Source organism: Spea bombifrons, chromosome 1 (assembly GCF_027358695.1).
Source record: "Spea bombifrons isolate aSpeBom1 chromosome 1, aSpeBom1.2.pri, whole genome shotgun sequence".
Classification (NCBI taxonomy): domain Eukaryota; kingdom Metazoa; phylum Chordata; class Amphibia; order Anura; family Pelobatidae; genus Spea; species Spea bombifrons.
In genome coordinates, this window is record NC_071087.1 from 134,421,773 (window position 1) to 134,443,264 (window position 21,492).

At 39.3% G+C, this 21,492-nt stretch overlaps 2 protein-coding genes across 3 annotated transcripts in view; one reads left to right on the forward strand and one right to left on the reverse strand.

Annotated features, from left to right (window-relative positions):
• The window catches only part of YTHDC2 (YTH N6-methyladenosine RNA binding protein C2), a 32,625-nt gene extending 18,675 nt beyond the window's left edge, over window positions 1-13,950 (reverse strand). The window contains exons 1-14 of one of the 2 annotated variants that reach the window (XM_053474288.1): window positions 13,845-13,950; window positions 11,999-12,160; window positions 11,821-11,911; window positions 10,602-10,798; window positions 10,134-10,333; window positions 9,753-9,919; window positions 9,235-9,337; window positions 6,468-6,624; window positions 6,074-6,181; window positions 5,489-5,637; window positions 4,721-4,856; window positions 2,537-2,663; window positions 511-576; window positions 81-259 (exon numbers count right to left, since the gene is read on the reverse strand). In XM_053474288.1, the coding sequence (XP_053330263.1) occupies window positions 81-259; window positions 511-576; window positions 2,537-2,663; window positions 4,721-4,856; window positions 5,489-5,637; window positions 6,074-6,181; window positions 6,468-6,624; window positions 9,235-9,337; window positions 9,753-9,919; window positions 10,134-10,333; window positions 10,602-10,798; window positions 11,821-11,911; window positions 11,999-12,155 (1,837 nt within the window). In that variant the 5' untranslated portion in view covers window positions 12,156-12,160; window positions 13,845-13,950. Of the gene's footprint in view, window positions 1-80; window positions 260-510; window positions 577-2,536; window positions 2,664-4,720; window positions 4,857-5,488; window positions 5,638-6,073; window positions 6,182-6,467; window positions 6,625-9,234; window positions 9,338-9,752; window positions 9,920-10,133; window positions 10,334-10,601; window positions 10,799-11,820; window positions 11,912-11,998; window positions 12,161-13,816 lie in introns of both variants that reach the window. The other variant, XM_053474287.1, reaches the window with a different exon arrangement.
• A 33-nt stretch (window positions 13,951-13,983) lies between these two features.
• Window positions 13,984-15,605, forward strand: BCDIN3D (BCDIN3 domain containing RNA methyltransferase). The gene is made up of 2 exons (XM_053457673.1): window positions 13,984-14,038; window positions 14,785-15,605. Exon 2 carries the CDS (start codon window positions 14,813-14,815, stop codon window positions 15,596-15,598), a length of 786 nt encoding a protein of 261 aa, XP_053313648.1. The 5' UTR covers window positions 13,984-14,038; window positions 14,785-14,812; the 3' UTR covers window positions 15,599-15,605.
• Window positions 15,606-21,492: the final 5,887 nt, after the last annotated feature.

Consider the following 21,492-nt stretch of genomic DNA (forward strand, 5'->3'; position numbering starts at 1 on the left):
ACCCACTGCTGAAAAAAGATTTATAATAAGAGTATTCTTATTCTGCCGTGCATGAAAGGAGAGGAAGGAGAACTGTATACCTGAGTCACTGCTCTGGCAGATGTTGAAAAGAATATGCGTTACTAGATCAAGATCCACTTTTTCATCATCAAAGCTGTGGTGGTAAGCCTTTAAGAGCTCCCTGTCCTCCGCACTGAGGTTATTGCTGTCAGTCTGCACCAAAGAGCTTTCATCCAGATTTCCAATATCCAGGGAAGCGCTGAAACACCAAGAGAGAGCCCGTGCACATGAGCAACATACAGAACACCCAAAGGGTTCATAACACAAGTTGTCTAGTGAGGATGAAACGTTATTGTACTAGAGCTGCCAGGGCTACAATATCTACTACCACCACCACAGATAACTGTGCATAGTTATTTCAACACATGAGTAACATTATTAAGTGCCCTGGATCATGCATAAGGAAACCCTATAATTGGGAATTAATACTGGAACAGACTGATCAACTACCTGTAAGACTCCAACAGATCAACAACTTCATTCTGTCCAAAGCGTTTAGCCCAATCTAAAGCCGTCCTGTAAAGCAGAAGGGATAAGCAAAATGTGTATTTCAGCAGAAATATTAATACATTTTACTGTATTTCTAAAACATGCTTTGACATTGTTATCCATAGCTCTATCCATCTGCAATAATACCGTATTTGCTCGATTATAAGACGACCCTGATTATAAGACGACCCCCCAAATCTTAATATTAATTTAGGAAAAAAAGAAAAAGCCTGAATATAAGACGACCCTATAGGAAAAAAGTTTTACCAGTAAATGTTAATTCATTTAAACACTTTTTTTAATAAAAGCTATGCTTGAGAAAAATATTTTGGTTTTATTTCCTTCTATTTTCCAACCTGCCCCCCAGTTATGCACATCTGCCCCAGAAGTGCCTTATACCCCCTATATGCCACTGTGCCCCATGATATGCCTTTTAACCCTCTAAATGCCACAGTGCCCCATGATATGCCTTTTAACCCTATATGCCACTGTGCCCCATGATATGCCTTTTAACCCTATATGCCACTCTGGCACTTAGAGGGTTAAAAGGCATATTATGGGGAAGAGTGGCATATAGGGAGGTTTAAGGCATTTCAGGAGGCAGAGTGGCATTAAAGGGGTTAAAAGGCATTTCACAGAGCACTCTGCCTCCAGAAATGCCTTACACCCCCCATTTAACACTCCCCCTCCCTCCTCCAAACTTACCGGTGCTTCTGAGTTGGGGGGGGCGCATGACACAGGAGGGTCCAGGTCCCCTGCATCTGAGCCCCAGGTGCTTAGTCCGGACAGCATGTAGAGCTCCACGCGAATCGCGAAGAGCTCTACACGCTGCCCGGACTAAGCACCGGGGACTCAGAAGCACCGGTAAGTTGGAGGGGGCATAACACAGGAGGATCCAGGAGGATTATATCGCGTAGAGCTCTACACGCAGCCCGGACTAAGCACCGGGGACTCAGAAGCACCGGTAAGTTGGGGGGGGTTAACACAGGAGGATCCAGGTCCTCTGCATCGCTGCGGGGGATCTGGATCTTAGTCTCATAATCAGACCTATTTGAGGTCTGATTATAAGACGACCCTGATTATAAGACGAGGGGTATTTTTCAGAGCATTTGCTCTGGAAAAAACCTTGTCTTATAATCGAGCAAATACGGTACTACATGTCTTCGCCACTGAAACCAATTCCGTGTTTCTGTTTGCTGACCTATATATAGAACTTTGCAGCAGATTTGCTCCTGTTTGTCCTTAAATATTTAATAGTACAAATTTAAGGAAACAGTGCACAATTACACAATGTTCATATGGCCTGAAAAAATATCTATACTTTTGTGGCAAATATATTTTTAAATCACAAAATGTTATCAGTTTGTTAACCCTTTTAGGCAAGGGGCAATGTAATTGATGTATACTAGAACTTAAAAGTACAAACAAGCTCGGTAAAGCAAAAGAAAACCTTCTGGTTTCTTCTTTTTTTTTTTTTTTATTAATCTACAGTATAAATTACCCTCCTCCTGAAGAAGCTCAGTGAGAAGTAGCGTAGAATCTGTAGGATTTATAAAAGTTTGGCTACAGTTTTTTGTAGAGACATTTCGCTTATGATTATTACTAAGCCCAATGTATTACTAAATAGCAATCATGAACTGTGACATTTAAGGCAATCTACACAGATAATTAAAACAAGGCTGCTAAAATGTACAATATGTTCCCTTGGTTTAAAATACAATAAATGGTTGGATAGGTAAGAAAGTGATTTTTAATTCATAGTAACAAAAGCATCCTGTTATTTTTGTTATTTTACATTAAATGATGCACGATCAATAAAGCATATCCACCGAGCACATCATAACAAAATAGGCAACACATAGGAACCAACAAATTCATTATTGTGTGTATTTGTTTTCTTTTAAAGTAACATTAAAAGGCAAAGTGAAAGATGTTATTTAATTACTGATGCAACATAAAAATTCAGGAATAAAGCAGTGAGGATTACCATCCGTTGGAGGACTTGCTGAGGACATTGGCCCCCATGCTAATCAGCTGTTCTACCTGACTTAAAAATCCTCTACCCGCCGCCACCATTAAAGGTGATGCACTTGTTTCACTGTGTCTGTAGTCAACTGAAATAAATGACACATTAATTAAAGATTAGTGTTATATGTGAAAAAAAGAAAAATAATGATATATATATATATATATGTATATATACACACGCATACACACACCTTACCCCCTAGGGTTGCCCAGGCATCAACCCTTCTTTACCATGACCCTTAGCACTTACTTACTTACTTATGTTGACATAGAGTTTAACAACAATATGGGGTGGTTCTTGTAATGATTCCTCACCCATTCATGCTTACACCTACTTCTACTTGCTGTAATTGTTCTGTACAAATTGACTCGCTGATTCGACATTTGATTTTCAAGGAAACAAAGACCATTTCAGTGTTTAACGCAAGACGCATTTGTGCATTTACTAAAACATTGCACCATCTTTATGGTATTTTCTCTGTATGCCTATTCTAGTGTATGTCTTTGCATACAAACTCTCATACGCAGCGTTTAGCGTAGTTATATACATTTAAATAAGCATCTTGCAGCTATTGGTCAGTGTCATTCACTTCAGCGGCAGCTGGTGGCAAAACCTGCTATCTAATTACACCCCACTCCTCATTCCTCCACATCCTCCAACAAAGAGAATAATATTATGAAGAGAATGAATAATCACAATACAGCATACAAACTAGTAATATTTGTTTTCAGTGGCACACAGAAAAGATGAACTCCTAATACATAGGCGCCTATTCATTTTAAAGGAAGAGTTATGCCAGTGGTTATACCTGTCCCCATCCCCAACCTGGGCACCATGTCAACTACTGAACCCAGTTCCAAAGAAATGCAGTCCCAGTTCCAATGCATGGTCTGGCTGCTTCCTAACGAAAAGGGTTCATTTACTGAACACGTGACTTAGGATCCTGCAGCCAACTAAGGTCTGTGAAGGGGGAACTGGCCACTCGAACAGACATGTTATCATATAGCATTATTTCATCAATAGACCCCAAATCTCCTATGATTTAGATTCAGGGAATACATCCCATTTAAATAGAAGACCCTTTCATAGATGGTGATGCATTTTATTGGGTCAGCATAGAAGCTGGTGAAGAGTAACATAAGACTTTTTCAGCTGAAGAAGAAACTTTTGTTGTCCTGAAAGAGTACGTGGCATTACATATTTTTCTCTATTTGGACTATGTACTAAAGACATCTTCTCTAGGATCAATAAGGAAATATCCAATGCCCTTAAACGTTGGCAAGTCAAAATAAAATCAATGACCTCAGACCTCACCTAGTGTATTGTGAACCGTTCTGGAGGGCCCCACCTCTAGAATTATATTGACATTTTGGAGAAGTTCAGAAGAGGGCTAGTAAAATGGTAAATTTGCAGGATTGAAATTATCAGGAAAGATTGAGAGATCATAATATGTGTATCTCGAGGAAGAATAGAGAGGGGAGATGTGATAGAAACACTGAAATATTTAAAAGGGATTTAACAAAGTCCAGGAGGAAAGTTCATTTCAAAGATGGAGAAATGTCAGAACAAGAGCTCATGATCTAAAATAGAGGGTCAAAGATTTAGATGTCATGTAAGGAAGTTTTACTTGACTGGGGTAAGCGATAGATACAAATACACTAAGAGAATTTTAAAACGTATCTGATAAGCATAAGGCTATCCTAAATCTGAGACAAGAACAAGGACTGATTAAGGTCTGAGTCTTTACATCACGAAAATGGGACAGACTAGTTTGGCCGAATAGTTCTATTCATCAATGTTCTTTCATGGTTTTTTTTATTTTGCTCTAGCCATTAAAGCCTAGCATAAAGCCAAATATTTGCGGCTGTTAATGCTCTGTCGTTAGTGTTGCAAAATAAGTCATTTTGTTTCATGTATATAATAATAATTGTTCCTGTTTCCTCCAACTAATTAAGTGAGATACATGCCTCCTCTCCCCTAACTTAATATATATTTGTTCTGGGGGCTCAAAGATTGGAATTGATAAATAAACTGCTGCAGTAATGATCACAAAGTGACAGACATAGTCATTTGTTTTTCTCAAAATATTCCTGCAATACAAATAAACATAAAATAACCAAAGCTAAAAGTCAGAAAACTTACCACTGACATTTTCAGTCAATATAAGATGAAAGAGCTGAGCAAAAGCATCTATATCTTGGCACAGCCAGATGTCAGACAGACATGCATCCATTTCTTTTATCAGCCAGGGCTCCAGGCAATTCACATCCTTTTCAGCCTTCGTGTAAGAAATAATAAAACATAAACTTTAGGGTGTAAGACACACAGAATTGCTATAGAACTCTAGAACTAAACAGACAGACAAAGGGAAACTATGCTATTGGTATGGATGATATATATACGTTTTTTTCACCGTGAAACTACTTCCTCTGCGACCAGTTTTATGAAAGTTATTAAACGTTAAAACAGAGCCGGGCCGCTGAGTACTAAAGCTTGTAGTTCCTAAAAATCGCTTGTCCTCTATAGCATCACTCGCTACAGTTCCAAACCGGCTTTGGAAGCAGCATCAGCACAAGCGCTGTGCGGGGAGAGCTTCATGAAAACTGTTTCTGCGGCCGAGCAGCGGCACACAACCTGAAGATCACTATGCGCAATGCTATTGCAAATCATGGGCATTCGGGCTCATATACTGCTATTCACTAAGTGTTTCCAGAGCTAGCTGTGTAATAGCCAACATGGAAACTGTGTCATTCATAACATACTCTGCAGCAATGGTCAGTTTCCTTGTTATTTTGTTGCTGTAACTTCTGGCTTTACCTATCCATATTGTTATGTTGGCTACACATCCATATTTATAATCATAATGAAATGAAGTATAGAAGTACATTTAAGTGTACATAAAGACCATACCAGCTGACTGAATACAGTGTCTCCCCCATCATCCAGCAAGTCATTCTCCTGAGCAAAGTCAGGAATACTTCTTTGCCTGTGAATTTCTGACTTTGCGCTATTCTCCTTCGCAGCGTACCACTCCGTCAGGGTCGTCTTCTGCTTCTCCTCTGATAATTAGATAAACAAAAAGGTCAAACACATTTAGAATCTTAGAACAATACCTGGAATGAAACACAGAGCGGATTTCAAAGTGGTTGGAACAAAACATACTGCAGTCTGTCTTAAGGATAAAGTCCAAGTCATGCGTAGGAATACTGAAAAATAGTTCCTTATACCAATCAAAACCACTGTGAGCCTTGGGGTCTTGATCAACCCTCTCGGAAGAACTGCAAAACATTTTCAATTTGTTTATAATTGCAAATAAAAGGGATCAATACCTGCAGATAACTTAACTCAGCACTTAACTCACCAAGAAGTGGCAGCAATTTTACAAATGTACTGTCTGGAATAGCCCAAAGTATGAATGCTCACGTACCCTTCATTTCTTCCTAAACATGAAGTCATTTCCAGGGATCAGTAAAAGAAACTGCAGATTGAACTTACCGCACTGCTGTTCTTTTTTGTATTTGCCCATTTCTTTATTGGTGTAACCAGTAGAGCGTAAAATATCTTCTAAAAACATTTCTTTTACTTCAAAGGGTCTTCCTTGAACTGGAATCGTAATCAAAAACAATAGTTATCAAAAATGGTATTGGAAATGTGAGATGTGTTTTTGTCGTACCTTTTATTACAGTTTGTAAGACAATCAAATGATTAAATGTAAAAACCTACTAAATGCCGTAATTTAAAGCAAAAAAAAAAATCTTATTAAATCCCCTCCTCATGCTGAAGGTGAGTACCTCGCACATGCGCACTTCTAAACTCGTATGCATTAAAGTGAGTATACACTTAAGGTCAATAATACTGGCCACTTATCAAAATTACAAAATGCACTTACTGTATATAACAGGGCATCCTCCAAAGTACCTGAGGAACAAGTTAACATCTAATGCGGCACTGGAAAGAATCAGGTTTATAGAAGGCTGCTTCTGCATCACATCTCTCAGTTTGGTCAGGAGGAAGTCACTAAACCGATCTCTCTCGTGAACTTCATCCTGTTATTTATAAAACATATAAACATCCACGTGCAATCGTCACACAGCTCACTACGGCTGGCCCTTCATATTGTAAGGCGAAGTCAGCGAGACAAAGCTGCAACTCTCCTGCCACCTCCCTCTTTAGTAAATGAACTTAATAGACAGCTAATTGTGGCCACTATTAATTTAATGAGGAACAACAAAGCTTAAAAAGTTTTTCAGACAACTTACAAGAGCGCTTTACAGTCTATGTTCTACTTCAACATCACCAATGATGGAGCACCGATTTATAATTGGGAGCTCGCTGCATTGTTCAATGGCCCAGTGTAGACGCAGGCAGGAATAATTTGTCTATTTTCTAGAAGGTCTGGTAAAACTGAATTTAATAGAACTCCCTGGCAGGTCCCGAGAGACAGAATTAATTGGTGTGTCACCATGCATGGCAGATTTGTTCTTTGCTTCCTGACACTCCCCATAGCAAATTTCAAACAGATTGCTGCTATTTGCGTATACGATATAAAAATGAGAGCAATAAACTACACTGATAAGGAGTCAGCCATGTGACATGAGAAAGTGACATTTTAATTATTAGATAGATGGCAATCGATTAAACCGTGGCAGGAAAAATCACCACACCATGAACCACAAATAAATAAAATTCCGAAGGTGCCCTTTCCTTTCACTTAGAATACATGCTCCGAGCTATGCTGGCTCACCATTCAATCCCACTTTACATATCATTTGTTACAACATGCCCTCTGGGGATACTATTTAGGCAATCTATGCATTTAGGAAGAGCTGCACTAAGTGCTTGATGACCCTATGGGTACATGAGGAGAGAAGTCTTCATGACCATTAGGACAGAATAGTACAAGCTGCATTTTTCAAACCACCAAGAAAGATTTCACCGACACAGACAGTGCAAGCACAATTACACCAACAGTGTCTGAATGCCTGAATAGAAGTTTGGGGATTCCCTTTATGGGACAGTGGGAATATTAGAACAAAGAAATAAAGACTGTGCGGGAGCTTTATGGGCTCTGTAACGACCTGATCACTGAGAGGAGAATGATGGATTCAAATATGAGCTTTTTCTGTTTAGAGATACAGACATCATTGTTTCAAAAGGACCTTGGATTTGTTCTTTGTCCTTGTTGACATACGCATATTATTACTTGGCACTTTGTAGTAACCCATCTTCCACAAGTGCTATACATTCATTTATGGCTAATGCTACCTCTGAAGGACCAGTTACTTTTCTGCACGTTTTACATGTACCGTATATTCCGGCGTATAAGACGACTGGGCGTATAAGACGACCCCCAACTTTTACAGTCCAAATATAGAGTTTGGAGTATACTCGCCGTATAAGACTACCCCTCTACCACGGTACAACAACCAGCCAATCACGGCAAGCGATGTACCTTACCGGTGATTTGCTGGTTGATTTGCTGACATATACATACATGCACTGCCCTTACACACACACACACACACATATATAATATATATATCTATATATATATCTACACATATGCCTGTCCATACATACACATTTATACACTGCCCTCACCACACACCCCTGCCTTTACACACACATGTATATGTATATATATATATATATATATATATATATATATATATATATATATACATATATATATATATATATATACACACACACACACACACGTGTGTATATATATATATATATATATATATATATATATACACACACCAGTGTGTGTGTGTGTGTGTATATATATATGTGTATATGTGTATATATATATATGTGTATATATATTTCTCCCCCCTTTCTCCCTTTCTCCCCATCTCTTACCTTATCTTCTGTCTTCTTTCTTCCATCCAGTTGTGGGAGCCCGAGGTCTGGCACTTCAGACCTCGGCTTCCCTGCTCTCTAATCACTACGCGCCGGCTATTGATGCCGAGCGCCGGGACATGACATCATCCCTGCGCTTGGCATCAATAGCCGGCGCCTAGTGATTAGAGAGCAGGGAAGCCGAGGTCTGAAGTGCCAGACCTCGGGCTTCCCTGCTCCCTCATCACTACGCGCCGGCAATTGATGCCGGGCGCCGGGACATGACGGCATCCCTGCGCTCGGCATCAATAGCCGGCGCCTAGTGATTAGAGAGCAGGGAAGCCGAGGTCTGAAGTGCCAGACCTCGGGCTTCCCTGCTCCCTCATCACTACGCGCCGGCAATTGATGCCGGGCGCCGGGACATGACGGCATCCCTGCGCTCGGCATCAATAGCCGGCGCGTAGTGATTAGAGAGATTGGTGGCTTCGTGGGAACCTCCGGCTTGGTAAGTACCCGGCGTATAAGACGACCCCCCACTTTTAAGAAGATTTTTTGGGGTTAAAAAGTCGTCTTATACGCCGGAATATACGGTACTAGTGTCCTGGAACTAGTACCCACAAGAGTGACAGAAAAAAACGCATATGCAAACATTACTGTTGCTGTGGCAGACCTGAAAGTACAGAATGAATAATCAAATTTATAAGTTATAAGTTTTAAAAAAAAATGTAAATTTACCAGCAACCAATTTTTATCACAAGACATGAGAAAACGATTATGAGAAACGAAAATGACTACACATTCACACATACCACAATAACGTGAGTCACAGTAGATAGTGTGCTGTCACCAGCCATCAAAGTGCGAAGGAGGACCCCATTAGTGCAAAAGGTAAGGAGCGTCTTGGGAGAAACACTAATAAACAAAAGCAAGAAATACACAGGATTTAATGCAAGATCGTAAATTGTTTTTTTTCCCCCAGTAGGGAAAGCATGATTCAGATCAGAAAGGGGAGAGGAAATCTAGTTAAGATCCCCTTTAATGATCTTGGTTAAAAGTAAGTCATGTAGCGGATATCAGTAATCACGGTTTACAATCAGACATTGTGAGTCTTCCTGATAAAGCAGCTTGTAACTTCTTCAAAAAGCTGGGGACGTTGTAAAAGTAACTTTGGCTTCTTAAGAGGAATACAAAGTTATTTTCAAACTTATAAAAGCAAACCCTTATGAAAAGTTTATCCACAAATTAGTATTTTGATCATTTTAAATGTGCAACTGACAAAAATAATAATGCCATATATATTATAATAGAACATAAATATTGAAAATACCGGCTCTCTAGTCGGATCTGGTAGCCAATAGTCTGACCAATCTTCTCTCCTCTTTCAGCTGCTACCCTTTCAGCTACTGCAATAGCAGCCAACCGTCTCGGCTGGGTGCAGAATATGCGGCATGGGATGCAATTTTTGTAGCAATCATCAAGAAGGAACTGTGGTATCTATGGAGAAGAGAGAGACGTGTATGGGTTACAATGGTCAGACACTAAATACAAAACTAATCCAATTAGCTACTAAAATAAAGACAGACATTTTCCTTTTTAAGTAAAGGTCGCAGTTCATTCCATTTACAAAGCTCCTCTCTGGATCAAAACATTAACAATCTGCTGCCAGATGTTACTAAAGAGCTCTGGCAGTAACAGTCAGAAAGTGTACCTGTGTGGTCTTTCCTGATCCCGTTTCTCCTACAATCAAAACCACTTTATTTTCCTTGATGATCCTGACAATCTCCTCCTGCTTTTCAAAAACTGGCAGAGAATTTCGGAAGGAATCAAACTCCGACTCTCCACGTTTTACAGGAACCTGTGGAATGCCGTTGTTCAGGCGCCCGCTGGCTTTGCTCATTTCACGGTTTTCTTTGGATAAGACAAGATAAAGATATTAGATTTTGTATGAAGGCTTTCCATATTAAAGTAAATTATTGACATGACTAAGTACGGTATATAGTGGAGTCCTGGGTGAGTAAATATCTGTTGCTCAAAAGCGGTGGGTGTGATACATATTTTGCAAAAAGATTATATGTACCCGTCACCGAATCATTCTAATTATAGATTTGAAGATATGATATAATTTTTCTCTATTGCCCATAAACCCCCAAACAATATATTTGCTAGTGGGACTCACCAGCTTCTACAGCAGACACATCGCCGCGTTCTGTCTTAGGAAGCAGCTCTGTCCTTTCCTTGTTAGTGACGGGAAACCTCTGCATGAGGGTCCTTACAGCAAGCTTTGTGCTGTGTGTAAGACTACATGACATCATCACCCTAGCCCCTTCAGAGCCATCCTTTTTCTTTAATGTCAAATACCTATTTGTACCTTTTCTGGAGAGAATCAAAAAAATACAACAGTATCAACAACAATTGAAGTCTATAGTTTTGCATATCAGGACATAATAACAATCATCTGTTCCTTAGTGAGTCTAAAGATTGGGTAACTACAACCTCAGATGAACAACAACATGTGACATACTACGCCGTGTCATAATTTACTCAACAAAAATAAAGCCAAAATGGAGAAACCATGTGTGAAAAACTAAGCACACCCTTACTGCTTCTAAAGGAATTAAGGTGCTAAGTAGCAGACAGGTGCTGCTTATCAAATGTCTGATTAATTGATCATCAGCAAGTGTGGCCACCTCTATAAAAGCAAAGTTTTAGCAGTTTACTGGTCTTGAACATTCAGGTGTGTGTTGACATAATGCCAAGGAGGAAGGACATCGGCAAAGATCTTAGAGAAGCAATTGTTGCTGACCATAAATCTTGGTAGGATTATAATTTATAAGGGTTATATGAGTAACCGTTTCATTGTTTAAGTTTAAAAGTACTTTAGGAGAGTTAAGGTGCGTGGTAGAAGTAGGTAGACGCAGAACTGGCATTTTCTAATAATTTTTTTCCCAAACCCTCACCTCCCCATTACAAAGGATTTTAAGCAACCAACATATAACTTAAAAAAAGTTAATGGGGAGAAATAATCACAGTGATCCAGAAAAAACTAATGAATATTGTTAAGCTTACTCTGTAAAGACAATTTCATGTATTTATTTATTGTGAAAACGCTAAGATTTAGGAAAAGTGATGGACCCACGATGAGGTTCCCTACCAGACCAACAAGTGTAGGCAACAATTTGGGCCACTGTTGCATGATGTAAGTTAAATATATAATAATCAATGTGCTCTTATTACAGGGCATTTGTATGTTATATCTATATAATATAAAGCAAATACTGAAGCTTCACAAGTACAGAATAGTAGCTAAGCAGAACTCAAACTGACATCTTATGGTGATCGGTACATTATATAAGTTCTACCTGACTGTTATAGAGAATGTAAGATTTGTATCTTACCCTTTACTTTTTGATACGAGTCCAAGTGACTGGGCTAGGCGGTGAATAAATGCTCTCTCAGTGCTGGTCAACGACGAAGGAAACTCCATTTCTTCAATAAGATAATAAAATATACACCAGTTTAAAGCAATGCCAGATATTCATCGCTGTCCACTTCCAGAAAGGGCCCGGAACTTACCTTTCTGATCACTATAGCGAAACCTCTCCAGTGCCATATTCACAGCTATTTTCACTTCTTCATCTATACGGATGTCTTTAAATCCCTTGGCACGGGCAGACTTTGATGGGCCTGATGCGGCAGTGGGACGCCCGGACATGATTTTAGGCTGGGACATCTTAGCTAAAAAGAAAAAATAATAATTTTAACGAATTGATTGAAGAAGTGTTTATACAGTAAGTTTATAATACAGTAAAAAAGACATTTAGGAATCTTTCCATGTGTAATTTATTATAATTTTCTCTACTTTAACCCTTCAAATACTTGAGGGGGGCACAGCATTGCTTTTCAAGCTGGATTGAATTTGCTATATTATTTTTAAACCTTATTTGTCTCACTATACGCAGAATATATAGCAAGTGTAGATTTAAAAGTGCAGTCACACAGCATGTGGGATTTATCATTGCTTTCCGTGGGTCTATACCATCCATTAACATACCTGGGAGCTCTCAGTGTTTTACCCGGAGTCTCACGGTGAACGAGCAAATTCTCAGGATCAGATAATCTGGAGCGGACTCCTTCCTATTCTACACCGCCGTGATCATGTAGAAGGCTCCCAATTGGTGCTTTTGCTATCAATATGTCATGGTTGATATCCCTGCTTGAATGCAATTAAGTGTATCTTATCTTTTATTTATATAGAGCCAACAATTTACTTACAATGAAGAAGTCAGGGTTTCCATTATATACAAGAGCCACTTTATGAACATGGTTGTCTTCATTAAAGGGTTAATATTTCAAGAGTCTCGGCAGCAGCTCATTAAATATGATATGCCCATTTAATTTAAATATGCTGGTCAGCAACATGTGGAATGTATACATGCGCTGCAATAATGGTCAATGTTCAAGCAATGATCTACTGAAAAGATTTCTATGCGTTTATATGAAATCATTGGTGATTTAAGTTGTTCAATATTTTTTTTTAAAAATAAGTAAATAAAAATAGTAAATAAGGGCGCATCGGGCTCGAAGAAGCTGTTAATAGTGCCCTACAGAAGGAAAGTGTTGGGGAGGAAATAGTGAGAACTGTAGGGAAATGAAAGTGAAACTTTAAATGCACAATTGGCAAAATTAAAGAACTGAATGCGAAAAGGTCAAACAATAAAGGAAATGTAGTCAATATTTTGGCCATTATCAGTATTCACTAAAATCACCTAAGATCAACTAGTGATCTCAGCTAAAAAAAAGGCCCATCAAGACCTGATTTCCAAGCAACACAGGGGCGCTCATGCCTGCCAGCTATCCCTATTTCAGGGGAATACCAGTTGTTTTAGATTATTGTCTACATTTTGCACATTATTCTATGATTTCTTTATCCTATAGCGCAAGCTGATATATACATAATATCTGATTTTCACACTACAGTAAGCTTCGTAGGGGCCTTGATTATTCACAGTCATCCATCTATATTATCTATCTACCTATCTATCTTTATATATATATATATATATATATATATATATATATATATACACACACAAACTTCCTAAAGTAAGTAATGTTTAAATAGGTGCACGTAAGGGTTACTGTATATTGTCTGAATGTAAGGGACAGCGGTACTCAGCTGTCAAGCACAAGTGTCGCAGTAAACAGCGAACCGAATAAGTGTCTTCCCGGCACAGGAATATTTACTTGCGCTACCCAAGCCCCATTGCGTGTACTAGCTATAAGATTGGCTTCTACAGGCACCCGTTTCATTCACCAACTCAATATAATACGTGCCTTACGGAGCTTCAAGGATATTCTCTCATTCGCCTGCATTCATACATTAATGCTTACAATTACCACGTCTTTGTATTTCTCTCACCGCTAGTCCCTGCGCTCTGTGTTGCCTTCTGTCCTCAGCCGCTCTCCGTACTCCAGGCCCAGAGCCGGTGCTCCCCGGTCCAACCAGAGGGCGGGGTTAGGTTTGGTCACATGACAGAGGTCACGTAGCGAAGAGAAAGCTAAAGAGTTCTAAACACGCGAGAATGAATGTGCTTTCTTCTTCGCTCATGCTGTGTAAGTTGATAATGGGGGGGGATAAAACGAATATTAGTTGGCAGTAGTGAGACTGGATCATAATTGAGAAAGTGGTGTTTATGTTTAGCGAGCTGTGAGGGGCTGGGTGTAAAATGTTACATTAGTATTATTGGTGTTCCTAACTTTCCAAATGGAATGATAATCAGGGAGACCAGTGTTTCGGTTGGGGTTAGCTCACGGAGTCACACGTTTAGTTGTATGCATTAACATAAGCACACTGTATATTATCTCAAGGTATAATTGTTTCTGTCCATTTAAAAAACAAACAACCTTTCACTTATTTTTGCCCTACCTCTGTTTCTGCCCCTTTATAGTGATTTGCTGTGTCCCCCACTTAGTGTCCCCCACTTAGTGTCCCCATCCTCTCCGTAGAGACCATGTGTTATTTTCATAAGGCCTGACATGCTGATGATACACGTGCACATATAACACGTAACACATGCACATGTAACACCAGCGCGCCTCTTGCAGGTTGTGTTGAATATTCTCGTTCCGAGATAGTACTTTGTAACAGGATAGTATTGCCTGTGATAAGGGACATGTCCTTCCAATCCAGGACTGCTCTTGGCAATCTTGGACACATGTTCAACCTCAACTCTTGAGGGTCTTAAAATGACAGCCCTTTAATATAGGGTGATTAGCTTCCCTTTTGTTAAAGAATTGCAGGGTCATACATAAATGTCATATAATGCTGACCCGCATATACTGTTTCCCTGTAATCCCAGGTCGTGCCTGAGAATTTAGCCTGATCACATGTCACAAGCGATGGATCAAGAGCCGGTACCATACGAAGACCCTGGTGCTGTGCCATATGGCAACTTTCCAAATTATTATAGCTTTAATCCACCAGAAAACCGCATTAGCCTCTTAACCCCAGGACTGCTTCGAAAGTTTCTCCATGCATCAAGCGAAGCCAAGAACCAGAAAGACCATAGTCATCCCATACTGGCTTTTGACGTTGGCTGCAACTCAGGCCAACTAAGTGTAGCATTATATGATCATCTAATGGAGTCATCCAAGCCTTCTGATGGTCCGTCTGATGTTCACTTCTTATGCTGTGATATTGATGCAGACCTTATCAGCAAAGCTCAAGCTTCCAATCCCTTCCCAGACTCCATCACATACATGACTTTAGACATTATGGATTCTTCAATGGTAGAAGGCCCAATACACCGCTTCCTTGATGGTTTGGGTCAATCGACTTTCAATATAGGATTTTGCATGTCGGTGACCATGTGGATCCATTTAAATCATGGCGACGAGGGGCTGGTGGAGTTTCTTAGACGGCTTACAACCCTTTGTGACTACCTTTTGATTGAACCTCAGCCGTGGAAATGTTATCGGTCAGCTGCCCGCCGTTTGCGCAAGCTTGGAAGACAGGACTTCGACCACTTTCATACTCTTTCTATCCGGGGGAACATGGCAAAGAAAATAACTTGTATACTCACCAGGGAGGGAAATGCTGAACTTGTTCACCGTTTTGGGAAAACGGTGTGGGACAGAAGCCTCCTACTTTTCAAAATAAATAGATCCACATAAGTATTAACATAGTATAATATTTAGGATTCTTTTTTTGTTTGCTTATTTTAATAAACATGGTTTTGAAAACATTTCAGCATTTATTCATATGGTTTAGATGTATATATTTGCAAGTATAAACTGCAATTTAAAACAAGATTAATGAATGCATCAAATGTATGGGCAATTGAAACAAAAGTTAACTATCATTTCTTTTTAAGTATATGTATATATACAAATTTGAATTTAAGTACTGGATTTCAGAATTGGAGATAATTGACTAAGGCAGAATATGTTTTAGTTATACATTTATAAATATTTTTGCTGATGTGTACATATTACTTTGACAGAACACTAATACATCAATCATCTGATATGAAATGGTGGAAAGGGGGCAGTTCCTCCTAAGGAGATACACTAGGGAGATGTGGAAATGAATCAATTAATTACAGAGGGGTTATCTTATAAGAATCTTACATTTATGGGGAAAAATGGCTCATGTGGCAGCCCAGAGCTACCGGTTGTTATACAATATGTATGTGCAACACCGCTAAACTCTTAAGGTGTGAAAGCTTCACATGCAGGTTCTGGATTTTAAAGCCATCTGGCCATAGTCTTGTATCCAGAATAAATGGTACACTAAAGCTCGCATATGCATTTTAAAGGAGCTGTTTATTCTCCCATACAGCCCCACAACAAAGTACGAATATTAAAGTATTTTTTTCTTTTAATGGGAGGAAATGGCTGCATCGAGAGGTAATGCATTGCAGGGTCTTGTAGGACTGGGGGCAGGTAAAAACAAAGTTTTATTTAAGTGTGTGTGTGCACCACCCCAGACTTACCACTAGATGGGGATATTATCTCTGATACAACTCCGAAAAACATTAAACATGGCAAATTTATATCTTTTATTATTTTGTTATGGATAGATCCCATTTGGATGCAAGGAGCCATAATGTTTGTTACACTTGCAATAGTAATTGCTTTGTTGAGGGCAAGCAGACATCTGACATCTTCCTACTCCTGCTTTGAACTTACGGCTGAGATTTATGATCCAAACTTGTGAGAAAAGCCTCCTTCTGAGTGGTATGGAGAACACTATAGTCAATATAAACATAGCCTTTAAAATGCTCTGTTCTCTGTAAAATTAAGGTTAAAAAACATACTAGATTAGATTACATATTGGAAAATGAGCAGGCTTTCTCATTAAGACAAGCTAGTGTACCTTTAGTAAAAAAAAAAAAAAAAGGAGAACGGACTACAGATGTTTCTTGTACCACTGTAAAATTACCATTTAGAGAAATTTAACAAATGTAACATGGAAGTGAAGGATGAGATGGCCCCCGATCAAGAGGTCTTCAGACTTTTGAAGTAGAAGGTGTGACAACAGGCATGATCATTTTTGCTTGGAGGTCAGAGACAGGTCCCACAAGGTTTCAAATTTTAAACTCAATATGAATCTTCAGTAAAGACTGAAAGTGAACCTGATCTGTTGTGCTAATTTAAAAATATTTAAAGTGTCAGAAAGAAATCTATGTGGCAGCCGTCAGTTTCACAGACATTGACTACACGCTACAACACCTCAGTTCAGTGGGGACACATGATGATGGTTCCTGGGAACTCTCCAGGAGGAAATTTTGCTTCTCCAAGTCACATCTTTGTTTCTCCGGGCAATGAAGAGGTGTTTAACCATGCCTACTGCCTGTCTACTTTTCCACCTGCTCAATACTGTTCGAGGTTAGCCCTACCACTATGCACAGCTAATCCAGCTCCATGCAGAACTAGCCCTACATACCCAGTTTGGTGAACCACTCAAAAGATGGAGATCTGTGGATAACCTGCCCAGGGACGATCCCAGTTATGTCTTAGAGGTGGAGAAAAAATTGTCATGGCAAAAACCATAATTCGTGTTACCCCAGGACTCACCTCATTGAAAAAGAATGTCCCTGTACACAGATGTACAGTCATGAGCATATGAACAAGAGGCAAAGGCAATCTACAGGATTATGTCAGAACCACTAGCACTGAAATGCATAAAATGTATTATTAGATGAGCGTCAGTCTTTATTTAATGTAAGACATTTGGGTTTCCATTATTCATGTGAATATGTGCGAATAAGTATTTTCCGTGCTACACGTTTTATAGCCTGACTATGCCATGTCATATGTGGTTTTGCAGCAGATGTTGGCAAAAATCAGATGTCCTGTATTTTCCAATGCAGATGCTTTAACCACAAAAAAACATCTGTTAGTAAATTTGGGTAAAGGCAAACAAATATCAAAACTCTGCCTCTGGCAACGTAAGCTGAATTAGCTAGACAAACTAGATTCTCAAATGATCTGTTCTGAAATACATCGCAGTGATTCACTTAAAGTGCACCAGTGGTGAAAATGTCAGGGCCACACCTTGAAGAGCAGGTAGTTTTACATCGTGTCTACCCAATTACTAGCAAATGAATCAATCGAAGAGTAGGTGTATACCTGTGGGCCAGAAGCAATAAGTGTTAACTACTATTCTGCTGAGTTAGTGGCGTGCACACATCATTTGTTAAAGCAACCTATTGCCTGCACTTTCTTTGCAAGAAATTTGGTAAATAAAAGGTGTAGTATACCACCTCAAAAATATAACCACCTGCTCTTTATGTGGTACACAGATAGATGCTTTTTCTGTGGCCCCTTCTTCTCTTATTGTCCTGGTATCAGCCTCCCATTTGGGGAAGTATGAGCGAAAATCTAAGGACTCCAAGGTCAATAAATAAAGGATCAATAAATTGTATAGATGAGCAATCAAACCTTTAGGCCCGTGATGGTTCTATGGTACTCATGCGATAACAGGCACTCCGGTCTGCAGTGGTCAGTAGCTATCAAAACCGAGGAAGGAACAGCGGTGAACCAGCGACAGGGTCATGGGAGGCCAAGGATGATTGATGAATGAGTAGGCACAGACCAGTCAGGGTGCCCATGCTGACCCCTGTCCACTGTTAAAAGCTCCTACAATAGGCACGTGAGCATAAGAACTGGACCACGAAGAAGTGGAAGAAGGTGGCCAGGTCTAATGAATCACATTTTCTTTTACATCACGTGGATGGCCGGGTGTGTGCATCGTTTACCTGGAGAACACACGGCACCAGGATGCATCCATGGAGCCCATATCTTGCCCATATCTTGCAGCTTACAGGACTTAAAGGGTCTGCTGCTAACGTCTTTGTGCCACATACCACAGCACACCTTCAGAGGTCTAGTGGAGTCTATGCATTGACAGGTCAGGGCTGTTTTGGTTGCAAAAGAGGGGCCTACACAATATTAGGCAGGTGGTCATACTTACACACATTCAAACAAACACACACAGTTGCATGCTTACACACATATAGATTATAAGCTTGTTTGTGCAGGGCCCTCCTTACATGTTGTTTCTGTAAGTCAAATTGTTATGTTATATACTACTTGTTATGTCCTGTCTACCCATTGTTCAGCACTACACAATATGATGGCGCTATCTTAAACAATAAATATACTAAGCACATACAGAAACATACTTACACAGACTAACATCTTTATAAACACATACTGACATACATGCATATAGTAACATACCCACACACAGTATAATACTCACACACCCACAGTAACATACTTATACACACTTACTAACATATATAAAAATACAATAGACTAATAGACTAATACTAATACACAGACTAATACTGTATCCTTATTTACACACACATACTAATATAAACATAAACTAACAATACTTATTTACGTTAACACACACAAAGCAGTATGCCCGGGTGGGGGAGGGGATTTGGTGGAGCTGGTATTGGGGCCCCTGGGAGCCTCTATTATACCAGTGTCTCTACTGGTGAGGGCTGCTTCAGTTACAGTGCAACCCTGTGGTCAAGCAAAGGGGCCCAGCCTGCATGTATGTCTGTGTGCATTTGTGTGTGATATGTATGCATGAAAGTGTAAGTATATGGTTCTGTGTGCACTAGACCAGGGGTAGGCACCAACATGCAGCATTTGAAATTTGCAACTTGGCTTCATGCGGAAAATTGGGCGCTCAGGCCCAAAAACATTCACCATCTCTGCCTAAGGTAATTCCATTACAAGTGCAGTAAGTGGCCCAACTGCCAAAGCCTTGAAAGAAGGAGCTTGACCAAGACTACATAACTGCATAAAACTAAAAGTATCAGCTGAAGTGAGATAGTAAATTGCTGTTATACATTCACACCCGGCAAGCATTCAGAGCACCTTGAAAATACAGACACAGTTAGCAAAAAAACATAGCAAACTTTGGGGCAGTTTATGACTTCCTTATTATTTTAATAATTAATCTAAATAAGTGACATTATATATATATATATATATATACACACACCTAATGCATATCTAAAACAATACACATATGGTTCTCAAGTGGCATCTGGCCAAGGGGTAAAAAAAAAAAGTAATTTTACAACATGTAATTAATCAAATTGACACCTGGGGGAACAGACTGATGTGGTGAGAATCCTCCGGCTGACAAGTAAGGACAACTACCAGAACATTCCACCGAACCCACAGATCAACAAAGTGTCATCTCAACGCCACGTGCAACGTGTGTGTGGCCTCCACCGACCACCGTGATCACCAAATCAACAATATACATAGAATGTAAAGCTGATCAGGATGCAGTGACTTCATTTTAAACATTTAATATGGCCATTGACCTCATAACTAGACATATTTAACCTATTAAGTACCAAATGAGTAAATCACAAATCACTCATAGAAGGTGTTTGTTTCAGGACACTTTTCATGGGCTGTAAGCAGTGGTAGAGATGATTTCTTTCTTGTTGTTTCTGTGGGTTTTTGTTTGTGTATTTTGTTTGGTTTTTGGGGTTTTTTTGTTCTGTTTGTGAGGCAAAGTGAATCTAAACCCAGCAGGTTTGCTGTGAAATAATTGCCTCGGCAGAAGGTTGTGTTTATTGCTATTGTTTCAAACATTGCATGGCGCTTACTCAACGTACAAGCTTGGAAACAGTTAGACAGATGTTCCCCAAGAAAAAGTAGATAGAATGGCTATGTCAAAAAACAGTTTCTCTCATTTATCTCAGTCTCCCAGCTATTGTGTTACTGAGCAGAGCATCCAGATCATGAGTAATAACGCTCTAAAAAGACTTTGGCACAGAATATGAGCAACACGAGTCCAACTGCGACAAAGCTCAGATTACAAAAGGAGGTTGGCTTCATTTTCTGAGTTTAGGACAAATTTGGGCTGATTTTAGAAATACTATTTAGAAGAAAAATATCCCCTGGAAGAAAAAGAGGTTTTAGTAACAATTATTCATTTGTTATTTGATCTGGTACTTTAGACACAGATGAACTCTGCAACTTCAAGGATGGACAGATGGTGCTGTTACTTTTAAAGCAGATCTGTCACCCCAAAGAGTCAAATATTAACGTTCTGTTAAAAAGGGCAGCAAGTATGCATCAAACACTTACTTACATATAATACAAACTTAACATGCTAATATAATAACACAGTTTCTTCCTTTTTTAATAGTTTTCTTTCTGGATAATTTGAGCTGCATCAGTTAAGTCTCCAGTGTTTCTGCAAAAAAAATGTTATTGTTGTTAAATTGAGAAAAGTAATTCTTTGAAGGCCTTCCAAACATGTCTATAGCACGGTACTTTTAAATGTATGAAAAGAAATCCAAACAAGATAAGATCTTATTGGCATCTTAAAACGTCTACAACAAAGATTCTGATTTTCAAGCTTTGTGCTTGTGTTGAAAAAAGGTTAGCTCTCATAGGGAATGTCATACTGGAAACAGGACACTTGGAATGTATGTTGAATTTTAGAATAATTATGTGCTTCAGTTGTTTTATTATTATTATTATTATCAGCTTTTAATAGGTGACTCCAATGGATT